At 40.9% G+C, this 25,074-nt stretch overlaps 1 protein-coding gene across 5 annotated transcripts; it reads left to right on the plus strand.

The window, feature by feature from the left end:
* The first annotated feature begins 5,795 nt into the window (after positions 1 to 5,795).
* FKTN (fukutin) lies at positions 5,796 to 24,557 on the plus strand. 5 transcript variants are annotated; one of them, XM_008497539.2, is made up of 9 exons: positions 5,796 to 6,275; positions 7,569 to 7,628; positions 10,647 to 10,850; positions 16,073 to 16,350; positions 17,128 to 17,260; positions 18,745 to 18,874; positions 20,024 to 20,157; positions 21,064 to 21,191; positions 23,604 to 24,557. In XM_008497539.2, the coding sequence occupies exons 1-9, from the start codon at positions 6,171 to 6,173 to the stop codon at positions 23,815 to 23,817; spliced, it is 1,386 nt and encodes a 461-aa protein (XP_008495761.1). In that variant the 5' UTR covers positions 5,796 to 6,170; the 3' UTR covers positions 23,818 to 24,557. The 5 variants fall into 5 exon arrangements, with proteins under 5 accessions (XP_008495761.1, XP_030323252.1, XP_030323254.1 ...); XM_030467392.1 differs by lacking the exon at positions 23,604 to 24,557 and adding an exon at positions 23,095 to 23,164; XM_030467394.1 differs by lacking the exon at positions 23,604 to 24,557 and adding an exon at positions 22,886 to 22,908.
* The last annotated feature ends 517 nt before the right edge of the window (positions 24,558 to 25,074 follow it).

The raw sequence follows: 25,074 nt of genomic DNA on the forward strand, positions 1-25,074 counted from the left end.
TAAGATCACACTGTCCAACTGTCAACCTCCCTCCCTTCCCCAAAATAAAATAAAAACCTTATATATATATATATATATAGAGAGAGAGAGAGAGAGAGATCACCATGCCCACTAGAGTATGTCCTGAAGTGCCTGATCTACATGTTTTTTTAATACCTTCAGGTACGGTGACTCCACCACCTCTCTGGGCAGCCTGTTCCAGTGCCTGGCTACTCTTACAGTAAAGAAATTCTTCCTAATATCTAGGCAAAACCTCCCCCAGGGTAACTTCAGGCCATTTCCTCTAGTCTTATCTTATTCATTTAGGGGAAGAGGTCAGCACTCACCTCACTACAACCTCCTTTCAGATAGCTGTAGAGAGCAGTAAGATCTCCTCTCAGCTGCCTCTTCTCCAAATTAAACAATCCCAATTCCCTCAACATTTCCTTATAGGACTTGGTCTCAAGACTCTTTACCAGCTTCGTTGCCCTTGTCTAACTGGCTCTAGCACCTCAATTTTGTTTTTTTATTTTTTTTATTTTAGTGACGGGTCCAGAACTGAGCACATTATTTAGTGCCACCTCACTGAGTACAGGGACGCGATCACTTCCCTTCTCCTGCTGTCCACACAGTTCTTCATACAAGCCAGAATGCTTTTGGTTTTCTTCGGTATTTGAGCACAGTGCTGGATCATATTCAGCTTCCTGTCAGGATGACTCGGCATTTGGCCTTGCTAAAACTCATAGAGTTGTCCTCAGCCCACCTATGCAACCAATCTAGATCCCTCTGCAGAGCCTTCCTACTCTCAAGCAGATCGACACTCCTAACTTGCTGTCATCTGTAAACTTACAGGGGAAGAACTCAGTCCCCTCATCTAGATCATTGATAAATATATTGAACAAGACCAGCCCCAAAACTGAGCCCTAGAGAACACCCCTGGTGACCAGCCACCAACTGGATTTTTCTCTGTATACTACAACTCTGTGGGCCCAGTCCTTGAGCCAGCTTTAGGGTACACCTGTCTGTGCTATTATTTGCCAGCTTCCTCTAGAAGAATACTCTGGGAGACAGTGTTACTAAGGTCCAGGTAGACAAAATCCCCAGTCTTTACCTTATCCACTAGGTGAGTCACCTGGCCATAGGAGGAAGTGAGTTTGGTCAAGCAGGACCTGCCCTTCCTGAACCCATGTTGGTTGGGCCTGATTCCCTGGCTGTCTTGCGCTTGCCATGTGAGCACACTCAAGATGAATCTCTCCATAATTTTTCCAGGCACAGATGTCAGGCTGACAGGGCTGTAGTTACCTAGATCCTCCTTCCGCCCCTTCTGGTAGATGGGCATCCCATTGGCTAGCTTCCAGTCATCTGGGAAGATGGCTGCTAAATCGGGACTTGCTAAATGATAGGAGGAGGCTTGGCTAGCTTCTCTTCCACCTCCCTCTTGCTTTCTTGGGTGAATCTCATTCATCCCCATAGACATGTTCAGGTCTGGGTGCCATAGAAGGTCCTTAATTTCTGTGCTCAGGGGGCTGAAAACCCTGGGGAGTGGCTGGTCTGACTAATGAAGATGGAGGCAAAGAGGACAGAAAGTACCTCAGCCTTTTCCTCATCCTTGATTTTAATGTTTCTGTCCCTCCTCCTTCTCCCCACATCCAGTCAAGGATGGAGATTCTCCCTGGATCCTTCATATATATCTATATGTATATATTTGTGAAAACTTTTTTTGTTGTCCCTTATGACAGTGGCCAGATTGAGCTCCAGCTTGGCTTTTGTTTTCCTAATTTTTTCTCTGTATGACCTAACTAGATCCCTGTACTTATCCTGAGATGCATGCCCCTTCTTCCCAAGGAGGTAAAATCTCCTTTTTCTTCGTAAGCCCCCGGAAAATCTCTCTATTCAGCCAGGCAGTTGTATTCCCTGCCATTTTGTCTTATGGCAGGGGACAGCTTGCTCCTGTGCTTTTGATATTTCCTTCTTTACGAGTGTCCAGCCTTCCTGGTCCCCTTTGTCTTTCAGGACTGTCTCCCAAGGCACTCTTTCAATTAATGTGCTGAACAGGCTGAAGTCTGCCCTCTGGAAGTCCATGGTAAAGGTTTTGCTTACTGCCCTCCTTACTTCACTAAGGATCAAGAACTTAACCATTTTGTGGTTGCTAAGCCCAAAAAGGCCTCCAGCTGCCACATCTCCCACCAGTTACTGCCTGTTTGTGAACAGCAGGTCTAGATCGGCATCTCTTCTGGTAGGCTCACTTACCAGTTGTGTGAGGAAGTTACCTTTCATACATTCAAGGAACCTCCTAGCCTGTGTCCTCTCCTCAGTGTTACTTTTCTGGCAGCCATCAGGTGAGTTGAAGTACCCCCACATAACAAGGGCTAGTGACTGTGACACCTATGCCAGCCACTTGTGGAATGCATCATCTGCCTCCTCTTCCTGGTTGAATGCTCTGCTATAGACACCCAACAGGGTATCTGCTTATACACCTTCTCTTTCATCCTTACCCATAAACATTTAACCTTACCATCACTTTAGGGCTAAGACTTCTCAAATTAGAGTAGCAAAGCTGGCTTTTGAGCAGAAGTGGCATTAAATGCATGGTGATACTGCAAGATCCTCTGAGCCCAGGCAAGCCTTTTTCTTACTTGTTTTGACTAGCCTAGTCAAATTTTCAGGAACTTTCCAGATTTCTGGAACTTTCAGGATAACCAGAGAAATAATAAAATTGCATTATTTCCTTATCCAGCAGAAATGTGGCTTTTATATATAGCATCTGACTCTTATCTTGCTAGCCTGTACCATACACCAGCTATATGTGGTTGTGAAACTGGCTTTCAGAGGATCATATTCATCCCTTATAGCAACTAATTTAATGCCTTGAGTTGTTTTAAGGAAAAATTGGAAAATGAGTGAACACTTTTCCAGCTAGAATAAGATCTGCTTCTGGATCTATGGTTATGCATTTTTTGTTCACAAATCAAGTGAAATACTGAATCTGGGTGTTTCATAATCTCAGTTCCTCGTTGGAAGCTTAGTAACAGTAGTCTAATTATTCAAACTCTGGGAGAATTAAAAAAAAATCATGTTACATTCTTCATGGAAAATCTGACTTTTCATTGAGAATTACATGTGTATTGTAGACTGTGTAATCATCTTTCTTCCCTCTAATTAAGTCCAGGAGCCTAGAAATAATTTCCAGGTACACATTTGAATTGCCCGTTTTCTAACTGAAGTCTTTTTCCTAATATCACCTGCAAACTGCTTCAAGCTCATTCTGGTAGGGTACATAATGAATTGCCTCCTTTACTAAAGAGCCAAAATACTTTTTCTTGTGTACCTTATAGTCGATAAAAACATGACCATCTCATCTTGTTAAATCTTATTGGTATCAATGGATCCTTTGTGTCCATCAAGATTTTTCAAGAGGAGGAGAGATTCCTCGAAACAACTCCTAATGAAGTGATTGTGATATTCAGTGGAAAACACAAGTTTTGTTCTGGGCTTTAATACCTGCTCTAGAAAGTTTTGTTTCTCTTCAGAAATCATGAAGCTGGCAGGACAGTTGAGCTGTTAATGTTCATTTTGTATTTGGAACTTGAACATCTCTAAATATTTGCACTGTGAATAAAGTTAGCTGTTACCTCTTTTGCAGAGGAAAGTGCAAATCCCAGTTTTAACTGTAGCTTCCTCTGCCAGTTTAGTGTTTTGGGTCTTGAAACAAAGATACTGTGAGGTTACGTGGTTCTTAAATGAATACTCTCAATCTATTTCACTCATTATGTACAGATGAGTGTGTAATCATCTAAGTATTTATTCTTTCTTTCCTTGTTACTGTAGTGAACACCTGACTGGCAGTTCTAGGGAGCGATCTGCTATGAATTTTGTGGTATGTGAAAGCGTGAGACTTGCAGGCTTGGACCCTGTGGTGTTCAGTGAGTGGAAGGTCAATTCAGGTGCTTCTTTTTTTAAGACTTGTTCTATTGAATGACTGTAGTGAGCAGACATCAAAATAGACTAGTACATGTTCACGCTGCCTAGTCATTGGTTTCATGTTGGGTGTTCAGTACAATTCCTATTTAAATTTCCCTTTTTGGAAAGAAAGGGAATGTTTGCAGCAGTTAACGTGTAATGAGAGAACCATGGGTAATCTCCAATGTTCATACAGCATTTAAGTGTGAAAGTTTTTTTTAGGAAGTTGTAGTGCAGACTGTAAGGTAAATTTGATATGCCCAAGTAAAAATGTAATTTTTCTTTAACAGATAAAAGAAAGCTTGAAGTATCTAATACTGTGACTTGTGACTTGCAGGTTTTAGTTTAACTGATGGCCTAGATGAAGTTAACAGGTGATTTTTTTACTCTTAAAGGATGAATTATTATATAGTGGTTTGCACAGACGTCAGCTTCTTGCTGCTAACAGCTAGTCCAGTTGTTTTTAGTAAATGGGGATATGAAGAATTGCCTTAAGCACTTTAGGTTTTTTTAGACTAAGTTTTTTCTGAGCTAGTATCTGTCTCTTACCAATATAGTGACACTTTGTTGCAACTGCTGTACTGTTTGGTACTGCAGCTAGAGAGGGATACATACAGTTTGTGAAGCTACTCTTTCCTAGGGAATCTGGTTGCTGGGTTGGAGGCTTTGTTCTTTGGCAGTGAAACAGACCTTTTGAAGGTCTGTAGTTTTGCCCAGAAATTGCCTGATGACTTCAGTACTCCCTGAGCCTCTCTGTTCTGGAATTGATGCTGTTTGGTGGCTAGACAAGAGTTTTCTTCTGTATGACCAAAATGAGATTTAAATTTTTAAAAACCAAACCAAAACTAATTATTGGTAGTCTTTCAGACTCAAAATAACTTCAGAATAATGGATGAGGTACTGAAAGTTTCCCTTGAGATCTTAAAAGATCAGAAAACTATAGCTTTTATTGTTTCTATGGAAAGCTGTATGAAATGCAGCAGGGGATGTTAAATTTCAGAAGGGATGATTTAAAAGCATCCTGGTGATGGGTGCATCTCCAGATACCGAATATGGATGACAGAGGGTGACAGGTTTATTTCTTTAACCATTCTCTAAGCAGAAAAAGTAGAGGCTAATGTACAGATCCTCTTGCCTTCCCCCTTGCACTGTTGCATGTTACTGCTGTTCTGTATTAAGACCGGAGAAACTTACTGGTTCCCTCAGGAAGAACATACGACAGCAATATTTCAGTCTGATAACAGGTTATATATGTGACTCTTCATTTCATAGATAGTTGTAAAGAATTCTGTTGATCATTGCCCCCCACTGCACTTGAACAGTTTGGATGCCCTGATGGAAGGGGAAGCCTGGATGTGGTTTCTTCCACACCCTGGCGTGAGGCCGAGCTGGGGTGATCCTCCATCGTCTGTCTGGTGCACACACCGTAGCTGCCATTGTGCGCCTTCCTCCCAGGCTGGCCCGTGCAGCTGAGCGTGTGGCCCGTGCAGTTCTGCCCAGCTACCATAACTCAGGTATTCTGTCAGCGCGTCATCCCTCGCCCCTGCAGAGTGCAGCCCTCTTGCTGCCCACACTCAGAGCCAGGTGTCCTTTGGAGCCCAACGAGTATTTTGATGTCTTTAACTTGTGTGTGATGTGAGCTTTTTGTATTAATAAAGAAGTGTGAAATCTCACGTCCTCGTTGTATCGTCCTGCGTGGCGGGGATCGGGGTGGGGTGCCAGCTCTCCCGCTGAGTCGGGGTACAGAGCCATTCAGATGCCGGCAGGAGTGAGGGACGGCTCCGGGAGACAGGGCGGGCTGGGCTGGGCTGGGCTCGGCTCCACCGCGCATGCGCACAGGGCGGCGCTCTCCGGGTGCCGGGGAGGTGTGCTGTGGGAGCAGGCCGTGTGGGGAGTGGGAGCCGGCAGTGCGCCCGGAGCCGTGGCCCGGGGGTGCAAACGAGGAGGGTAGGGCGAGGCGCAGAGCTGCGTCTAACGGTCCCTGCGGGCCCCGCAGCTGTACTCCGCGCCGCGGGGCCGGAGCGCTACTGGGGACCGGCGCGGCGTCCGGCTCGGGCCTGCTCGGCGTCCCGCTCGGCTCGGCTCCCTATTCGGCTCTGCTTCGCTCGGCTCCCTGCTCGGCTCGGCACCCCACGCGACTCTGCCGGCGCACAGGAAGGAGTTGGGAAGCGACAGATGATGAGCGACGCCGCGCTGCTCCCAGACGGTGATCGAGAGCGCCCCGAAGACTAATGAAGAAAATCAACAAGAACGTGGTCCTGGCGCTCCTTTCTCTGACCAGCCTGGTTTTCCTCCTTTTCCAGTTGTACTATTACAAGTTCTACCTGTCGCAGAAGGTAAGAGAGAGCAGCCTGCAGAGGCTTGTTGTCGTGGAATAACGTAGGGTAATATCACCTCTCTCGAAGGTCCCTCAGCGACATTAACGCTCCCTCATATGGCTAGCAGGTCCTGTAGAACTGACATGGAGCAGCTCGGTAGCCCGAGCAAGTTCGGGGCTGCAGCGATACAAATGTCAGGCTGATACACATGTCGTTTTCTCATCCAGAGGCTTCCCATTAATTCTAAAATCGATGCTGTTCAATGTTCTCTGCTGCAGATTTGGGATACCAAGACTTTTCACCTTTACAAGTCTTCCTACTCTTCTTGATAAATGACTTTTATTGAAAGTGAGCTTCAGTACCATCCCTGTGAACCCTGTCTTACCGATTTTTCAGAAGAAACAAGGGAGCAGCATTTGTTGGTTGCAGGTTATTAAAGACTGGTGTTTTTTAAAAGAAACCCCACTTTTTCCTGCAGCTGTCTTAGTGCTTTATGACTCAATGTTCGTTAGTTTCTATATATTATAGATTAAACTCTGTATATGTACCACCTGTGGAATGTTTGGTTGAGTGTGATCTTCTGCAGCAGAAAAAGAGATAAATATTTCTGTAAATTAAATGTGGGGGTTTTGTGGCTTTATAGGTTGTAACTGCAATGCAAATGCAACTCCTAGTAATTTTAAAGAACAACCACATAGGTATCATGTTTCCTGAGTTTGTTTTCTTTTGGTAAGGACGTTCTTAATAAAATACAGGCATTTTCATACTAGGTGGAACCACATTTGACTTCTTTCTTATGGTTTCTGATTGTAAACAACAAGGAATAAAGGAGAAATTCTTCATACTTTTGAAAAGTTAAAATCTGAACCATTAACTTCCTTGACATTATCATACGAATAAATTGTCTTTCAAATTTAGTTATTTAGAACTACGTCTGGAAAGACTGAGGCATAGTCCTGCTGTCTTTCCCCCAGTGGTGTTTGCCTAGTAGTGTTTGTGTTTGTCATCTTCCTATTTTAAATTTACCAGCATGTTGACTTAAAAACTTGAGGCCTGATCATGCAATTCTTGCATGCTTGGAAGTTTCCAAGGCTTATGTTGTCCTTCTAAACACACTAAACCAGAGCAGTTGTTTATAATTTCATATTTGGTACTGTAGTTGAGTGACCAGAGACACAATCACAGCTATAAATAAAAAGTACTAACTGGATAAATTACGCTGAATCTCCTGTTAAGAAATCTGAAGCAGTGGTTCAGTTGAGACTCACTTTTTTCCTTTTCTTTTTCCCTACCCTTTTTTGATATTTTTAGAATGGTGCAATTTTTTCCAAGGTCAGAGGAAGCCAATCAGGCCAAGACAACACTAGATGGGTATGTACAATGTCATTGTTTCATACAGACCTTCTGCAAGTCACAGAGAACTCACATAGAATTGCAGACTCGGGGTCCAGTTCTGTTTCCCTTTCACTGGAAATTTTCTGGCACTAATGACTAAAAGGTACTTTCTTTAGTGAGTAAAATTATGAAGAGACCTTATAGCTGCCTTCCAGTACCTGAAGGAGGCCCCAGAAAACTGGGGACATTTTATAACAACATACGGTGATAAAACAAGGGGGTAATGGCTTTAAACTGGAAGAAGGTAGATTTGGATTAGACGTGAGGAAGAAGTTCGTTACTGTAAGGGTACTGAAACACTGGGACAGGATGCCCAGAGTGTGGGGATGAAGGTCCCACCCCCGGCGACATTCAGGGTCAGTTTTGCTGAGGCACTGAGCAACCCAATCCGTCTAGTTCAAGATGTCCGTGCTCATTGCAACTAGGTTACCTTTAATAAGTCCCTTCCAACCTAGGGCATTCTATGATTCTATGGTAATTTTTAAATGGAATTGAGACGTAGATACAGTTCAGCAGTCTTTGCCTGCACAGTCCTTAGTAGTGTTTTTAATGTTTTAAGAAGCAAAATGTGTTCTTTCTGATACAGAAATTTTGGTGCAGACTCTCATGTTCATTCAGGCAGAATATTGAAAAGATGCTTTTGTTTGACATGCATCTTGTTTGACAGTAGCATGGTAAAAGAGCCAGCTGCGGGTTTCAGGTCACAGAATACCCTTCTGCTCCCTGCATTTGTTTATCTTGCTGCTCACTGTTTTGTGGTACCTGCATATGCTGCATTGTAAAGCTCTTCACAAGCAGGAAAATGCCATTTCTGTTTTCCAGTGTTCAGCAGCAGTATTATGAGTACCATTAGATACTCGAAATGTTGTCATTTTTTTGTGTATTTCTTAAGTTTTGAGGGATTGAGTGCAACCAAAACATCATGTTGGCCTCAAGGAATCAGAAACTCAGTTACAACATTTGTAGTTAGCATTTGATTAGAAACGCTTGTACAAAAGTCTTTTGTTAACAGATATCCCATGAGAAAAGCAGCACAGATAATTAAAGAGAACCTTATGCTGGGAGCTAGCTGCCTTTCACTTTGGATGTGATAATGTTGCTAGTTAGCAAAAATAGCCATTTAAATGTCTGGTTTCTGCAAAGCAAGAAGAAAGATGTTCTAGTTAAGAGCTGGTTTTAGGAGTAATCCAAACCTACTTCTCTGTGGACTTCTTTCATGCTCCAGGAATGTCTTGCTATTCTTTGACATGGTACCCCTTGGAACTACCTGCTAGGTGTTAGGTGACACGGTCACAGTGGTCTTTCAATCTGCCAGTCTGTGAACAAAGTTCTCATTGATCTTTAACTTGATATAAGATCTTAGGTAGCAAAGGAGAATGATCCACAGTCCTGCCAGGGATCTGTTGGAAGTCCGAGCTTTCTTCAGAGTCTGGGATGAGTCTAAAATACTGTGTCTGAATGTTTCTTCTGAACACTGTTAACATTTCTTTCTACCAATTAGTTAAGTTTCAACTAATAATGGTTTTTTCCCTGGAGAAGTGACAGGGAAAAAAGATATTTTTGCACAGATTTCCTGTCTGTGTATCAGTCTGATTTGCTAGTTTTAGTTGAAGAGCTAATGCTAGCACATCTCTGACCTTCAGAGTGCCATACAGCTGAAGTCACCAACAGCCTGTACTCGCTAACACCCGTACAGCACATGTAGCATGTGCTGCTGCCTAGATTCTCTTTATTAATTCAAATTCTGTCTTCATTCATGTTTCTATGTCTCTGAATCCAAAGTCTTGTACTGGAATTGGAGGTTAGCCTGTTCTGATGGAACAGACTCAGCAACTGGACAGGAGCAGTTTCAATTTGAAAGTCAGGGTCAGCTTGGTGTGCAAGTAGCTTGGGCAGTAGACCATCGTTTTCTCTTACCACACCTCTGCTTCAGTCCTTGAGATGTAGCAGACATAAAGCCTGACAGTTCCAAGCAAATATTTTTTTTATTAGAATGATAATTAAAATTACATTTAACTGTTATAGTTATATACATCAGCTCCATTTTTAATAGCAGGGTGGCTATGATTGCTATAAATCTGTGTGCCAGGGACATTTATATATACTTGATTAAAATTCTCCAATGAGTCAAGTTAATAAATGCTCTCATTAGGCACAGGACCTTCTTGCAGTGTTGCTGTGGTTGAATGACCTGTGTGCACTAGTATCCAAAGGCTGGATAGCACTCACTTTCTACCTTCTCACTGAAGCACTCTTCTTCTACAGCAGTTGTTATACATGAGTTTTGGGGATACTGCTTAGGAGTGGGTCAAAAGCCTTGCTAAAGTCAAGGTATGAACAGTGTCCATTGATCTCACCTCGCGCACAGACTTGTGCCCTTGGCTGGCTTTCCCAATCACATCCTTATCCTTCATATGCTTTAATGTGACTTTCCAGGGGCTTTTCCTCTAGAAGCTTTCTGCCAACTAAAATTAAGTCTTCTTTGAAAATGATATGAAATTTGCCTTTTCTCAGACTTCAGAAACAGGTTCTGATCATCATGGCTTGTCATGATGTTGCATACCACTCTTGTTATAAAATCAGCCAGCTTCCTCAGCACCCACATTTGCATCACATCTCATCCTATAGTCTCCAGACTGTACAAGTGCTCTCCAAGTAAGTCTAGAGCAGGAAAGAATTTAGACATTGGACACTGTTCTTAAGTCTAGCACTCTAGAGCTAGAGTGTTTTAACTTGTAGTAAGTTATACTTGAAGCTTGAAGTTTTTTACTCTAATCTTAGAGTAAAAAAGAGAGGAAAGTGTGAGAGCAGCCTGTTCTTGAAGGCAGTAAAGTGCACACTCAGAAAATGTATTGTGACATAAGATTTTTTTTCTGTCAGTGGGTTATTGTTTGTTTGGTTTTTTTTCTTCCTCTGCATGGTTTTCTGATGTATTAACTTTCCTATGCTTGAACCTGGAGTTTCTAACTTACACTTTTATCCTGTGTCAAACAGCATGTGGTTAAGAAGTTCCTAGATTTAATATCCAGTCACAATATACCAGTGTATTTGATTGATCCTTTGATTCTGGGACTGGTTGATAAAGACATCGAACAGATCAGAAGTTCTCTTGACGTCCCTAGTCCAGAATGCAAGTACTTTTGTGCTCCAAGAGACTTTACAACATTTGCACTGCTGGACAAGACGTGGAAACATGAAGTAAGTGGGGGGTTTTTTCAGTTCACATTTGTTTTAATATATTTGACTGATCTAGATTTTGTGACATAATGCTTTCATATTTGTATTAAGGCTGCTGAATTAATTGTGTGGAAATTTTGTAAAGGTATTATTGGTAGAGCAAACAATTTTTAAAAGTAAATTGGTTCAGGCACTAGCCTGGATATACCATAAATCACTTACAGATAACTAAAAGTTTTTAGAACTTGTCTGCAATTTTCATGAAAACTTGTAATAGGAGGCCATGCCAAAAAGAAAGCAGAACATGGTCTGTTAGGAAGAAGAAAAGCCTTTATTCTGTTATGTAGTTAAAGCTGTAATAAATCTCCTGTTTGGGGATCTATCAAGGAGGAAATAGAAGTAATCATAGAATCATAGGATGGCTTAGGTTGAAAGGGCCCTTAGAGGTCATCTACTCCAACCTCTTATCTGGACAAGGTTGCACAAAGCCTTGTCCAGCCAGTCCTTCAACACCTCCAGGGAGGGGGCATACACAGCTTCTCTGGGCAGCCTTCTCTGGGCAACCTGTTCCAGTCTTACCACCCTCATGCTGAAGAACTTCTTCCTGAGATCTAGTCTAAACCTATTGTCCTTCAGTTTAAAACCATTTCCCTGTGTGCTGTCTCTGAATACTCTTACAAGTCCCTCTCCAGTCTTCCTGTAGGTTCCCTTCACGTACCGGAAGGCAGCTATAACGTTCCTCTGGTGTCTTCTCCAGGTTGGACAATCCCAGCACCCTCAGCTTCTCCTTGTAGGGGATCCAGCCCCTGGATCATCTTTGTGGCCCTTCTATGGACTTGTTCCAACTGATCAGTGTCCTTCTTGTGGTAGGACACCAGAACTGGGTTCAGTATTTGAGATGGGGTATCACAAGAGCAGAGTAGAGGGGGAGAATCACCTCTCTTGACCTGCTAGGCATGCTCCTCTTGATGCAAGTTAGGATACATTTGGCTTTCTGGGCTTCATGAGTGCATGGCTGGCTCATGTTGAGCTTCTCCTCATCAACACCCCAAGTCCTTCTCTTCAGGGCTACTTTCAAGCCACTCTGTATCCAGCTTGTAGTTTTTCCTTGGATTGGCCCAACCCAGGTGCAGGACCTTGCACTTGGGTTTGTTGAACCTCATACAGTTTGGATTGTCCCATTTCTCAAGCCTGTTAAGGTCCCTCTGGATGACATCCCTTCTCTCAACTGAATCCACTGCACCATACTGATTGGTGTCACTGGCAAACTTGTTGGAGGTGCACTCAGTGCAATTGTTCATGTCACTGACAAGGATGTTAAACAGCAGTGGACCCAGAGCAGATCCCCAAGGAACTCCACTTTTCAGCTGTCTCAAGCTGGACACAGAACCTTTGATCACAACTCTTTTAAGTATAACGTTCTAGCCACCCAGCAAGTGATCAAATCCATGTTTCTCCGTTTTAGAGACAAGGATGTCATTTGAGACAGTGTCAAATGACTTGCATAAGTCCAGATAGATGACATCAGTTGCTCTTCCCATGTCTACCAGAGATGTAACTCTGAGCAGCCTACTGAATTTGTTAGACACAATTCGCCCTCAGTGAAGCCATGTTGGCTGTCACTGATAAGTTTTTTTTTCATGTGCTTTAGTACAAACGCCAAGTGAATCAGCTCCATTTTTTTATCTGACACAGAAATGAGACTGACTGGTCTGTAGTTCCCTGGGTTTTCTTTGCTCCCTTTTTTAAAAATGAGGGTTATGTTTCCTGTTTTCCAGTCTGTGGGAACCGCTCCAGACTGCCATGACTTCTCAGATATGGCTAGTAACTTCAGCTGCCAGTTCCTTCAGGGCCCATGGGTTTATCTCATCAGGTCCCATGGACTTGTGCACTTTCAGGTTCTCTAGGTGTTCCCTGACCTGCACTTCTTCATGCATCCAGGCCCAGCTATTTTCATCTATGACTTGGTGACATGGTTCAAGTGGTTACCAGTAAAGGCTGAAGCAAAAAAGTCATTGAGTATTCTGATATATTTGTAGAATCCTTTTCTGTTATCTTTAAACGTCCCTAGACTGATTTTACTCCATCAGGGCTATAGCTATTCTAATCTGATTTCTGGTTTTGCAATCAATTTTCTGGTAAGCATCCTGGGCTCCCTGTCCTTGCTTCCACCCTTTGTGAATTTCGCTTTTGTTTTGATTTTGCCAGGCTTTCCTTGTTCATTTATATAAGCCTCCTGGCCTTTTTTCCTGATCTCTTCTTTTTAGGGACATAGTGCTATTGGGCTTGGAGGAGATGATCCTTGAAGGTCAGCCAGCTTTCCTGGACCCTAAATCCCTCCAGAGTCTTGTCCCATGATACCCTACCAAGGAGATTCCTGAAGAGGCTAAAATTGGTCTTTCAGAAATTGAGGGTTTCAAGCTTGTTGAACACTCCCTTCTGTGCTGCCCGGAGGATCTTAAACTCCACCATTTCATGGTCACTGCAACCAAGGCTGCATGATCTTAACATTCCCCACCAGCCCTTCCCTGGGCTGGTGATGTGACAAGGCTGGAGAGATTATCCTCGTCCACTGGTTTGCTTTTTTTTTTTGTAGTACATTAATGTACTTAACACCATTTTCAGGCTAGCCAATGTGATGCACATCTATGAGAAGGGCTGGAAGGAGGATCTAGGGAACTACAGCCCTTTCAGCCTCACATCTGTGCCTGGAAAAATGGAGAGATTCATCTTGAGTGTGCTCACATGGCAAGTACAAGACGGCCAGGGGATCAGGCCCAACCAGCATAGGTTCAGGAAAGGCAGGTCCTGCTTGACCAAACTAGTTTCATTCTGTGACCAGGTGACCCACCTAGTGGATAAGGGACAGGCCGTGGATGTTGTCTGTCTAGACTTTAATAAAGCCTTTGACACTGTCTCCCACAGCATTCTGCTAGAGATAGCAAATCATGGCATAGACAGGTGTACTTTTCTCAGGATTAGAAAACTGGATGGGCCCAGAGAGTCACAGTGTATAGAGTAAAATCCAGTTGGTGGCTGGTCACCAGGGGTGTTCTTTAGGGCTCAGTTTTGGGGCTGGTCTTGTTCATTATATTTATCAATGATCTACATGAAGGGACTGAATTCTTCCTCTGTAAATTTACAGATGACAGCAAGTTAGGCAGGGGTGTTGAATTTTATGAGCTGTATGAGTTTTAACAAGGCCAAATGCCAGATCTTGCACTTTGGTCACAACAGCTCCATGCAGCGCTACAGGGCTAGGGAGGAGTGACTGGAAAGCTGCTAGGCAGAAAAGGACCTGGGAGTGCTGGTTGGTAGGTGGCTGAACATGATCCAGCTGTGAGCCCAGGTGGCCAAGAAGGCCAACAACATCCTGGCTTGCATTAGGAATAGTGATCATGCCTGCATCATAGCACTGGTGAGGTGGCACCTGGAGTACTGTGCTCAGTTCTGGACCCCTCACTACAAAAAAAGAGGCTGCGGTGCTGGAGCCATCTAGAGAAGGCCAATAAAGCTGGTAAAGAGTCTTGAGACCAAGTCCTGTAAGGAAATGTTGAGGGAATTGGGATTGTTTAGTTTGGAGAAGAGGCAGCTGAGAGGAGATCTTACTGCTCTCTACAGCTATCTGAAAGGAGGTTGTAGTGAGGTGAGTGCTGACCTCTTCCCCTAAATAAGATAGGACTAGAGGAAATGGCCTGAAGTTACCCTGGGGGAGGTTTTACCTAGATATTAGGAAGAATTTCTTTACTGTAAGAGTAGCCAGGCACTGGAACAGGCTGCCCAGAGAGGTAGTGGTGTTGCAAGATGAACCTCTTTTAGGGCACGGCGCTCCAAGGTCCAACAGGTGTTCCAGCAGAAGTGCACAAACAGTGCCCTGAGTTTGTTGCCCTCAGGATTGGTTAGCCTGGCTCAGTGCTACTGCTCCAGAATCAACTAACCTCTCTGCTGCCTTGCTCAGGAATGAGCTCAGCCTGCGTTTGGAAGCTCACCTTTTATTGGCCCCCCAGTCCTGCTCATGCTCAGTTGGGGCCCGCCCTAATCAGGCACAGGTAGGCTTAAGACGAACTCGTGCCCACTACATGGTAGTTAGTGGCACCTGGTTGCCTCATTTCACTACACAGTGGAGTCACTGTACCTGAAGGTATACCTATACATATTAAAAAAAACATGTAGATGAGGCACTTCAGTGTTTTGTTCTTTCTTTTTCCTGGGTGGACACAGTAATCTTAGAAATCTTTTCCAGACATGGTGACTCTGTGATTCTGTAATTTTATTTTGTCGATTAGCAGATTGCTATCTCTGGTTTTATTTTTTATTCTGAGATTTTTTAAATGGGTGTGTTAAAAAAAGAGATGTAGCATGAGATGAAGGGCACAATTGAATGTGGGTTTATTTTATCAGTTAAGCGTCATATAAGTGACAAACGTATTTTTTTCTGGTTTTTTATTAAGAAAAAGCAGGAGACATTAAAATTGTCTGCAATGGTTTTACTGGACTAATACCTTTCAGGTGAAGAATCGTGGCACCTGATTCGATCAGGCAGTTGTTTTACCTCATACCTGTAGAGGAATTGAAGAAACTGAGGATCAGGTTGTGTGGCAGCACATGACTATAAATCCATCTCCCCATTCTTTTGTGTTCCTCTGTGACATCCAAAGGAGAAGCTGATGTGCCTCTATGAAGCAGTTCATGAGTGTAATTGAAAAGGCCTTCGCATTGGGTCTTTTTGTCATCTAGAATTTAATTCCTTACTTTCTATGGAAACATGAAAGCCTGTTTGCCTCGTGCAACGTTCAGTTTTTGCTGAGTTTTGAGTAATATTTATGTATGTTCTAAAATAAGATTTTGCAGTAATGGCTTTTGTGGTAGCATTACCATTGTTCAAGGACATATGAATGCCAAGTTCTGCACAATAGCTTTAAAGAGTAGCTTGAGGATACAGGAAAAAGTGCTATGGCAAGGAGTAAACCTAGTCAAAGTATGGCTTACAACGTTGATGTTTTTGTTCTGTTGGGTAGCTAGAGGGGCAAAATTTGAGATAAAAAAATACAGGTTTTGCTTGTGAATGCTGGTCGTTAAGGTCTTAGAAATTTTTTAATAGTTTGTGCCTAAGTCTGATTGGAAAATTTAAATGGAGATTAATGTCAGTTGATAAAAAGCATTTAGCATTCAATTTTGCTTTAGCTTCTCTCTCTCTTTAGTTCCTCTCTCTCTTTCTGTCTCTCCCACTCTCTAATTTTTAGGTGGGCCTTTTTAGAACTGCTGAGAAAATGGGGTTCCAGTGGCTAAAAATTATAAACAAGGACCCTCGCTTGGACGGGATGGATGACCTGTCAGGGGTTGAAATTCCCTTGCACTATATATTTAAACTGGCATCTCATGCCATTCACCTGGTGGTCTTCTATGAGAGGAGTGGTAATTATCTCTGGCATGGCCCTCTGAGACTCAAGCAACATATGGACAGAAAGTTTGTGCCTTTCCGGAAACTCCACTTTGGTCACTACCCTGGAGCATATGAAAAGTGAGTTCAGAACAGAGGAGGGAAGAAGCTTTTATGGCATTTCCAAAGAAACTTTTCTCTCCTTTATATAAAACCACTCTCTTTCCTAAAGTCAGATTGTAAAGTTTAAACAGTGTATGGTTAAGTCCTCAAAAGTGTGCTAAATTAAGTTATGAAGGTAAATCCAGTTCTGTTTACCTGAAAACAAGAGCTTTCCACCATTTTTAGATGAATGACTGTGCTTTAGAGAAAGTTGCTGTGTATCAGAGTTGAAGAAGATAGAAAGATGGAGAAGTCAAGGTCCTGACTGAGGTTTAATATACCAGTCAGTGATTTACATTAATATATTTAAAAGTTTATAATCCGCTTACAGCCATCTGTGCTCAACACAGATGTAAAGGAGAAACAGCAAGAGATTTAGTACTAGCTGATAGATATTTGGTGTTCTTTCTATAATGATACATATAAAAATATTTAATACAGGTATGGAACATCAAATGAAGAGAAAAAGCAAAGAAAACTATACAGTAACTGTACAAATAATCAGTGTTGAAGAACCTTCATAAAGAAAGCTATGGGCTTATAGACACAGAATTTCATTTAAAACAAAATTCTGAAGTGTATGAGGCATGCATTGAAGCTTTTCTTGTTCTTATATAATCTATTTTGGGTAGATTTGGACAGAGGAATCACTGCCAGTAGTATGCATTAAGATTTTAACCTGAGCTAGAATAAGAAGTGGCTTGTGGTTTATAAAGGAATTGAATGGGTTAATATATTTTCTTTCCTTCCTTTCAGGCCAGAACTTCAGCTTGTTTCCATTGATGACTTAAAAGTTCAAATTCCAAAAAACCCATACAGTTTTCTGGAGGAGATATCACAGTCTAGATTTCTTGAATGTAGGTACAGAGAAGCTCGGGCTTTCTTTCAGGTTAGTAGTGATCAGATAGTGTCTCATGGGATGTAATGTGTGTTTTAAATGATTGATCCAAACCTACAAACAGTTCACGGTTTTATACATGGGTGGGACTGTTCTCATACATAAAGCTAAATACAGCCTCTGTGACTCAGTCCAGGGAGTTTAGTAAGTGCTAATAAAACTAAAACTTTACCTGAAAATTGTGGTCTTTTTCATTTTTCTGTCGATTTTTATTTGTGACTGATTTTTTTTCTATTTTCCAAAACCTTGAAAAGAAGAGGCAAACAATTTGTCCATAGTTGTTGGACACATACTTACTACTAAATAGGTTTCCTGTAAATACATGTTTCACTGCTTTTTGACCATTTAGTGTTTTTAGAGAATTTTTAGAATACTGCTACCTGATTTAGGAAGTAATAGAAAACCTTCTGGTATATGGAGAGCATTTTGTCCTTTGAAACAGAACCAAGGTATCAAGTGGTACTACAGTTGAGGCTGTGGAGTCAGAATCAGGTCACTGAACTTGAGCCACCTCTGATTTCATAAAAGGGAGCAGGGTGGAAAAGGACACTGGAGATTCTATTGAGACATTTGAGGTCTTGGGGATGGGACATCTCAGGGAAAGAAACATCATCCTTTTTTGGTCTAGTAGGCTGTAACTCCTCATTTGTGCAGCAGGAGCGCTGCTATGCCTAGGGTTTTATGTGTGTTGTCAGTTTCCCTGTAAAGGACAGAAATTGTAAGCCTGCCTCACTTCAGCTCTAAAATGTCCAGACAGCGTTTGCCACAGTCAGAGAAAATGTGCCTCAGAAGGTACATTAAACTTTACTGGAGCTTTAATATTGAAATAAGCAGCTGGCATCAATTATGGAAAGCAGCTATTTGTTTCAGCTGTTTGTATCCCAAGAGTCCATAATGAAATCAGTTGTGAAGCTAAGTGGTGTGTTATTCCTGAGTTTGATTTGGTCAAGTTTGCCCAGACTGATAGATTGGTTTTGCGATTGCATTAGGAGATCTTGCCACAGTTGTTGCTGGAAGTTGGGCATGGTTTTCTGTAAACATTTGTATTCTATGGTGGAAGTTGTTGATATCCAAGTGTAACAGCTGGTGGCGCCCAATAAACATAAATAATGTGCTGGAAGTAGCTGATTCTGTCCCTGTTTTACCCCTGGACTCTAGATACTTATACATGTGCAGATCTAGAGTTCATCTGTGTTGCTGTCAAGTGCTGGAAATCAGTGTCTAATATGTATATTCTTACTCCATTTTACTGTGACTTTGCATTCTGCTAGTTTGGAAAAACAGATGATTGATGCTTCAGAGTTTAAATTTTTTCATTCTTGTGCACGTTCTCAGATAGGGATGTATATGTGAAAATATGTACTGCCCAGATATATTAGTTAAGTAAATTTTTAAAGGTAATTTTCTCATAGCACATTGAAAAATAAAGGGACAAGTTTTCTATCTGACAAGAACTTGCTTACTCTGCCTTCCAGTTGTATCCTGATGATGCCTCTCTTGATGTGGTGGACTTCAGAAAAAAGGCAAAATCCCTGCTCCATCTGGCTGTCTTGACACTTAATAACTTAGGAGTAAGGTTCTGGTTAAGCAGTGGAACATGCCTTGGTAAAACACTTGTGTTATGTTGAATTTTTAAGTTAATCTTAAATTTTAAACATTTCATTGTTTGTTGCTCGTGGTGTTACCTGAGGCTAAGTGTATTGGGTTGGAAAATAAACTGTGACATTAGCTGTATTGAAGCATGTCTTTTTGCTCCTGACAAAATGTTTTTTCTTCAGAAACCTGAGCCTGAGAGATGCTGATCAAATTTTCAGTGAAGCATGCAATGTTGTTAGCCATTATCCATGTTGTACTGATCACTGCTTAGAAAGTAATCATCAGTTCCTTAAATTGTGTGACTTGGAACTTGCTGAAATGCAGGCTGAAAAACAGTGATGGGCACATATTTCTGCTATCTATGTACTCTTACCTGATTTTAATTCCCATGCAATTTGGTGCTTATAAATGACTTAAAAATATAGTTTCCATATATTTCCATATTTATTTATCTTCAACACATCTTTTTCATAAAATGTCAGCCTCTTAAAGTGGATACTGCAAGTTTCCAATTCTGCTGAAGATGGAAGTCATATCTTGTTACTGGTGAAGTTTCTTTTATTATTGAAATAAGCTGTGAAAACCCAGGTGTGTGCAGATATGGCTTGTATTTGATTTTGTATTTGTTTAGTCCTTGGGAATACAGTTTTCTGAATATAAAAGCTTACTTAATGAAACAGACAAAAAGATATCCCACTTCTTGTCCTATTCTTTGCAGTAGTGATTGAAAGACGATTAATGTTTCAGATACTATTTAAAATAATAGCTTCAAATTAAAAGCACAGCTGTAGCCCTGTAACTGTTCATTGCCCCTTAGATTTGGACCCAGATAAGGAATACTTTTCCTTTAAAGACATTTTAATTAGAAAACTGCAAATATTTTATCTTTGAAAGAGTTAGTGTTTTCTCTCTCATTCTTGGCTTTCTGTAAGGAAATGACTGCAGTAGTTATTTGTTTTCTGCCATGTAGTTTATTTCATACTGTACAGAGGCAGAAATTGGGTTTATGGCCTCATTCAAAGATCTCTGTCTGGTGATGTTATGGCAGTTCATATCTATGTTGCTTTTGTTCTACAGATTTTTTCTTATGTTCCTGAATTAAAGAGGTTTGGTTTTGTTGGCTTTTTGTTTGTTTGATTTTGTTTTTAATTTCCTCAGGCTGGTATAGACAGTGCAATGTCATTCCTCACAGCAAAGATGTGGATTTGGGTGTCTTCATAAAGGACTACAAAGCAGATATCATTCCAGCCTTTCAGAAAGCAGGGTTACCACTGAAGCACAAATTTGGCAAGGTACATAGATAATGAACAATTTGCTTCATTTGTCTTTATGTAGGTTCATAGTTTTGAGTACAGCTACATATCACTTATTTAGAAGTCAGGAGACTCCTTGGTGGATATGTGCTCGTTATGGTTTTACTTAAACATAGAATCCTGTTGTTTTTTGTGTGTTCTCTTGGAAAGAATTAGAAAATAACCCTTCTTAATAGCTTCAGCCCTGTTTTGTGGAATCTGAATTCCATCTCAGAACAAGTTATTAGTACGTCCTAAAGGGTCAGTTCTGTGTCAATTGTGCTAGAGAAACCAGCAAGGTAGAATTTAGTCTTTTAGACTAGATGAGCCTTATCATACAGGAGGCTTGGTGGCAGGTCTATAACCCTGTATGTAAAATGAGCTGAAAGGGACGGATGACTTGAGGTGGACATTGAGCTTCCTCATTATTAGCTTATGTGGATCTCTGTTTAGGGTTTTCAGAATAGACTGCAAAATGGTAGAGAACACAAACAAAATTACAGGAACATGAAGGTTCAGCTACAGTGAAGTTAATGTATTATTACTGCTGCGAGTTTCATTGTAGAGAAAGTGTGTTAAATAAAGACATCTACTAAGCATGTGCTTATTCACTGAGATTATTTTGCTTGTGGTAGAGGACAAAGAAATGTTGCTGAAGTTTTGCGGTCTAAAGGAAGGAATGAGAAGGTTGTCCCCTCGAGGTGCAGAAAACTTACAGTGTTCTTAAGGCATAAAAAAACCCCCCAGACCTCAGAACACCCACAAGAAATTGTAGTGTTAGTGCATTTTCTTTTGTTAGGAGTTACTCAGCATACCTGACCAGAATACATTTGTTTTCTGAAACCTGCTGACATAAGTACTCTTGCATTTTTACGAGTTTGTACAGTGTATTTTTTTGTATTTCAGGTAGAAGACAGCTTGGAGCTCTCTTTCCAGGGAGAAGATGGTGTCAAACTTGATATTTTTTTCTTCTATGAAGAGGATGACCACATATGGAATGGAGGAACACAGGCCAAATCGGGCAAGAAATTTAAGTATGAACTGGATTTGTACCTGTAGTAGGAAATAAATTTAACAAGTTCATGTTAAGTGTTGGTATTTTGTGTGCTGTTGCTTGGCAAGGTCTGTGCATCTTGTGGCAAAGGCAGTTATCAGAGGATAGTTACCGTGAGGCCAGAGAATTAGAAAGAGAATAACGCTGTGCCTTACTAGAGAGATGCTGGGCTTGTCATATGTCAGTTCTGTCATGAAATTGTCAAGCATGTCTGTCACGCTTTTGTATTGAAAGCAAAGCTGGCATGTCATCTATCAAGCAGATATTTTTTTGGACTATGGCAACCTTTGACTTAAATAAATAGATGAGAAAGAAGTCTCTAAAACTGTGTTTGTTGCATAAGTTAATTTTGCAATATGAAGTAAATCCTTAGGCATATGTCTTAATGGCAGAGCACTATTGCAGAAAGCCTCAACTGCTCTTGTAAAGTAAACCCTATATTTTGGGATTTTGTCATAATAATGTGGAATGCTTTACTGACTTCTTTGTTTTGACAGCAACACAGATGACTACTGCAGACCTTTTTGTTGTTTGTGTTCTGAAAGTGGAATTTTAAATAGAGTCCCATATTTCTTGCTTCATACCTTTCAGTATTAAATCATCAAGTGCTTGCAACACCTTCCTACTGTTTCCTACTGAGGAAACAAATGGATTTTGATAATTAGATATTCTTTTCATCATCCACCATAAGTCAGAAAAAGACAGTTACAGACCAGCTGAAAGCCTTGTTGACTTACATAGGATCTCATTATCTTTATATGCGTTTGCTTATATTTAGCTAATGGCAACCTAGTGAGCTCTGCCGTCGCAATGGTGCTAATATCTGAGTCCTTGTGTTAGTTATCTTTCTTCTGAAATTATAAACAAGGATTCAGGAAGATGTTTTGATGACCAGAGTCAAAAGACACATTTAGCAATAGGAGGAGTTCTTGGAATATTCCCATAGAAAATGTGGTATGCTGCAGAGTATTTTTCTTAGAATGCAGCAACAATTTCATATTCTTCCAAAGCAGCTAAATGGCTGGCTTTTCATATATGATTTGGAAGGATTCTGTGTGGTGCGTTCTGTGGAGGAAGCTGGCAAAGAAATTATTTTCTTTTTCTTCATGCTTCTGTTCTGTTCAAATTGCAGTAGCTGTTTCCATGCCAATGGAGTTGATGTGCTCTTTGAAAATTCCTCTGTAGCATCAGACCTTGTGTACTTCAGACCCCCTTCTTTTATTTCCCCCCTTTGGTATGACTGGTCTAATATGTGAGAATAGAAAGTAGGTGTGAACCTGTACTATGTTCCAGCTCCTGTATCCTAGGATATTACAGGTCTTTTGGAACTCCAGATTTTATAAAACACTTTCCTTTTCTTATAGCCTAGTATATTTTTTTTGTGGTAATTTTTTTTTTTGAAGTCTGCAAACATGACTTTCTAGATCAGTAAGAACTTAGAAGAGCATGTGGAGTTGATAGTTAATGCAAAGGGCATGAATCTTTTAACCTTTTACACAAGGTATCAGTGTGCATGGTTTAATTTTAACCTATGAAAAGGAATATTAAGCTCAATTTTTTTCCTGTGGAAGACTTCACTGTTCCAGAAGTGGGAGTCATCCTCTGTGGAAATAGTATGTAGGATTCGGTATTTACATGTTTAACACATTTAGCACTGACACTATGCTCCCATAGGGTATAATTCTGATCAAACTGTGAAGTTTCCTTGTGAACTTCCACTGCTGCAAGCATATGCATAGTTAGGACTTGTGTTTGCCCCTCTACAGAAAGCAGCAGGTACTGAACAATGTTGGTTTTGCAGAATTAATTATTTTAAAAATTTCAATGGGATGAGATGTTTCAAAAAGCTGAAAGGGTGGTAGCTGTATCTTAACTGTTTGCAGCTGCTTCAAGACTGGCACTGTACTTCAAAATGGTTACTGAAGAAGTGCATGCTTTGTGAAGACTGAAGAAAGGTAAAACTTCTTTTTGAAAAGAACCTGACTCATAATAAACTATTTAACGCTGCGTTTATCAAAATGTCCTCTACCAAATAATATATATAACATTCCAGACACCCATCTAAATGAGGTACCTGTTAAATCCAGTTTGTAAGTAGAAAAGTAGAAACTGTGATTATGTGATTTCATATAGGTGACAGAGTGCTATGGGAATAAGTACCAAAGGAGTTAGAAATATTCTTTCCTTGGCAAATATTAACTAGTTAGTGTTTATAGTAACACTCCTGTCCAGTATGTAAATAGTATTTCATAGAGAGGAAGCTAAGAAATAAGAAAAAAATATTCTAAATGTAACTTGGCCGCTTGCTGCAATTGCTTACTTTCTCTATGAACTTGGCTAGAGGTCTGCATCAGTCTTCTGCAATTGACTATGTTCTTTTGTTACAACACAGGTATCTATTTCCAAAGTTTACTCTGTGTTGGACTGAATTTGTAGAACTCAAGGTACATGTGCCCTGTGAGACTCTTCAATATGTTGAAGCTAACTATGGCCCAGACTGGAAGGTTCCTGTGAAGACATGGGACTGGAAAAGCTCGCCATCCAACGTGCAGTACAATGGTGTCTGGCCTGTTGATGAATGGGATGATGTAATTCAGATCTATTGACCATCTGACTTCTAGCTGAGCATGCCTGCTATCCTTGAAACTGTCATGTCATGTTTGTATTTTCTTATTTCCCAAAAGAAATCAAGATTCATTTTTTTGTAACCTCTCATCTGTTTCCTAAGGAGACATTTTCTGTTTTTTTGCTTAACAGTTTGGTTTTTTTCACCTTCATCCTACATTTTCTGCATAGTTAAAGGAAAGGATTAAAGGCAACTGAAGAGAAAGAGAGCTGAAAGAAAAGCTGCACAAGGCTAATAGTGAAGAAATGTTGCAGTAAGCTTGTGGGCAGTTGACTATGTAAAGGTGAACAGTGGCCAGGTGCTTTAAACTTTTCTGGGATCATAAAGATCTTGGAACTGATCACTTCTCAAACTCAAGATTGGGATAGGATAGAAAAGTGCCAGAGTAGTTCCTTTTCTTTCAGAGAGGAGCCTGTGAAAAGACTCAACTTTTAAACATAGAATTACAATTAACTCAAATGTACTTGATTTGAGACTCGTACATCCTACGTGCAGCAGGTTGGTCTTGGGATTTGGAAAGTTTCTGTCACACAAAACCTGTTCACCCAAGTGCTTTACATATAGGAGGTATTCAATGACAGTGTAATACTAAATTAATAGACAGAGTAACTGTCTGCATTGGACACCTGCCAGTAACAGCTGGATTTTTTTGCTAACTAACCACTACATGGAATTATGACTAGGAATGTTGTGTACTTTTTTTTTTCTTAATTTTTTTAAGAATATGAAGGTGTATGCCTTAGGGATGTCGTTCCCATGAAGGGGTTGACATTCTGCTTTTGATGTCCCCAACTAGTGTGCTCTCCGTGTATTGAGCAGATTTTAGAAAATTATAGCTATCTCTGCTTTTTCACAAGTAGAAATTCTACTTATGTTTTCAGTTTAACATGGGCCCACAGAAAAGAGGTACCAGATAATTGCAGTTCTCTTCATTAAGACTAATCAGAAGTGTGTACAAATACCAACCATTCAATCAAATTTGCAGCAGCATAATTGCAAGTGAAGTGTTAGTATACCATAAAATTTTGGATGGGAAAAGAATGAAATCCTGGAAGGTCTCTCCTCCTGCTTGTGCTTTTGGTCAATGAAGTAAGCCTCTTCAGTATTGTGGAGAGGGATAATAGCTTTCTGATGAGTGTGTGTGAGTGTGCTCCAGTCTTGCTGTGCAGGGAAGGCAAGGGCAGTAGCAATGCCAGTGGGTTACAACTATAGTGAACTGTATAGACTAGCAGTACTT

Source organism: Calypte anna, chromosome Z, assembly GCF_003957555.1.
Source record: "Calypte anna isolate BGI_N300 chromosome Z, bCalAnn1_v1.p, whole genome shotgun sequence".
NCBI classification, from domain to species: Eukaryota; Metazoa; Chordata; class Aves; order Apodiformes; family Trochilidae; genus Calypte; species Calypte anna.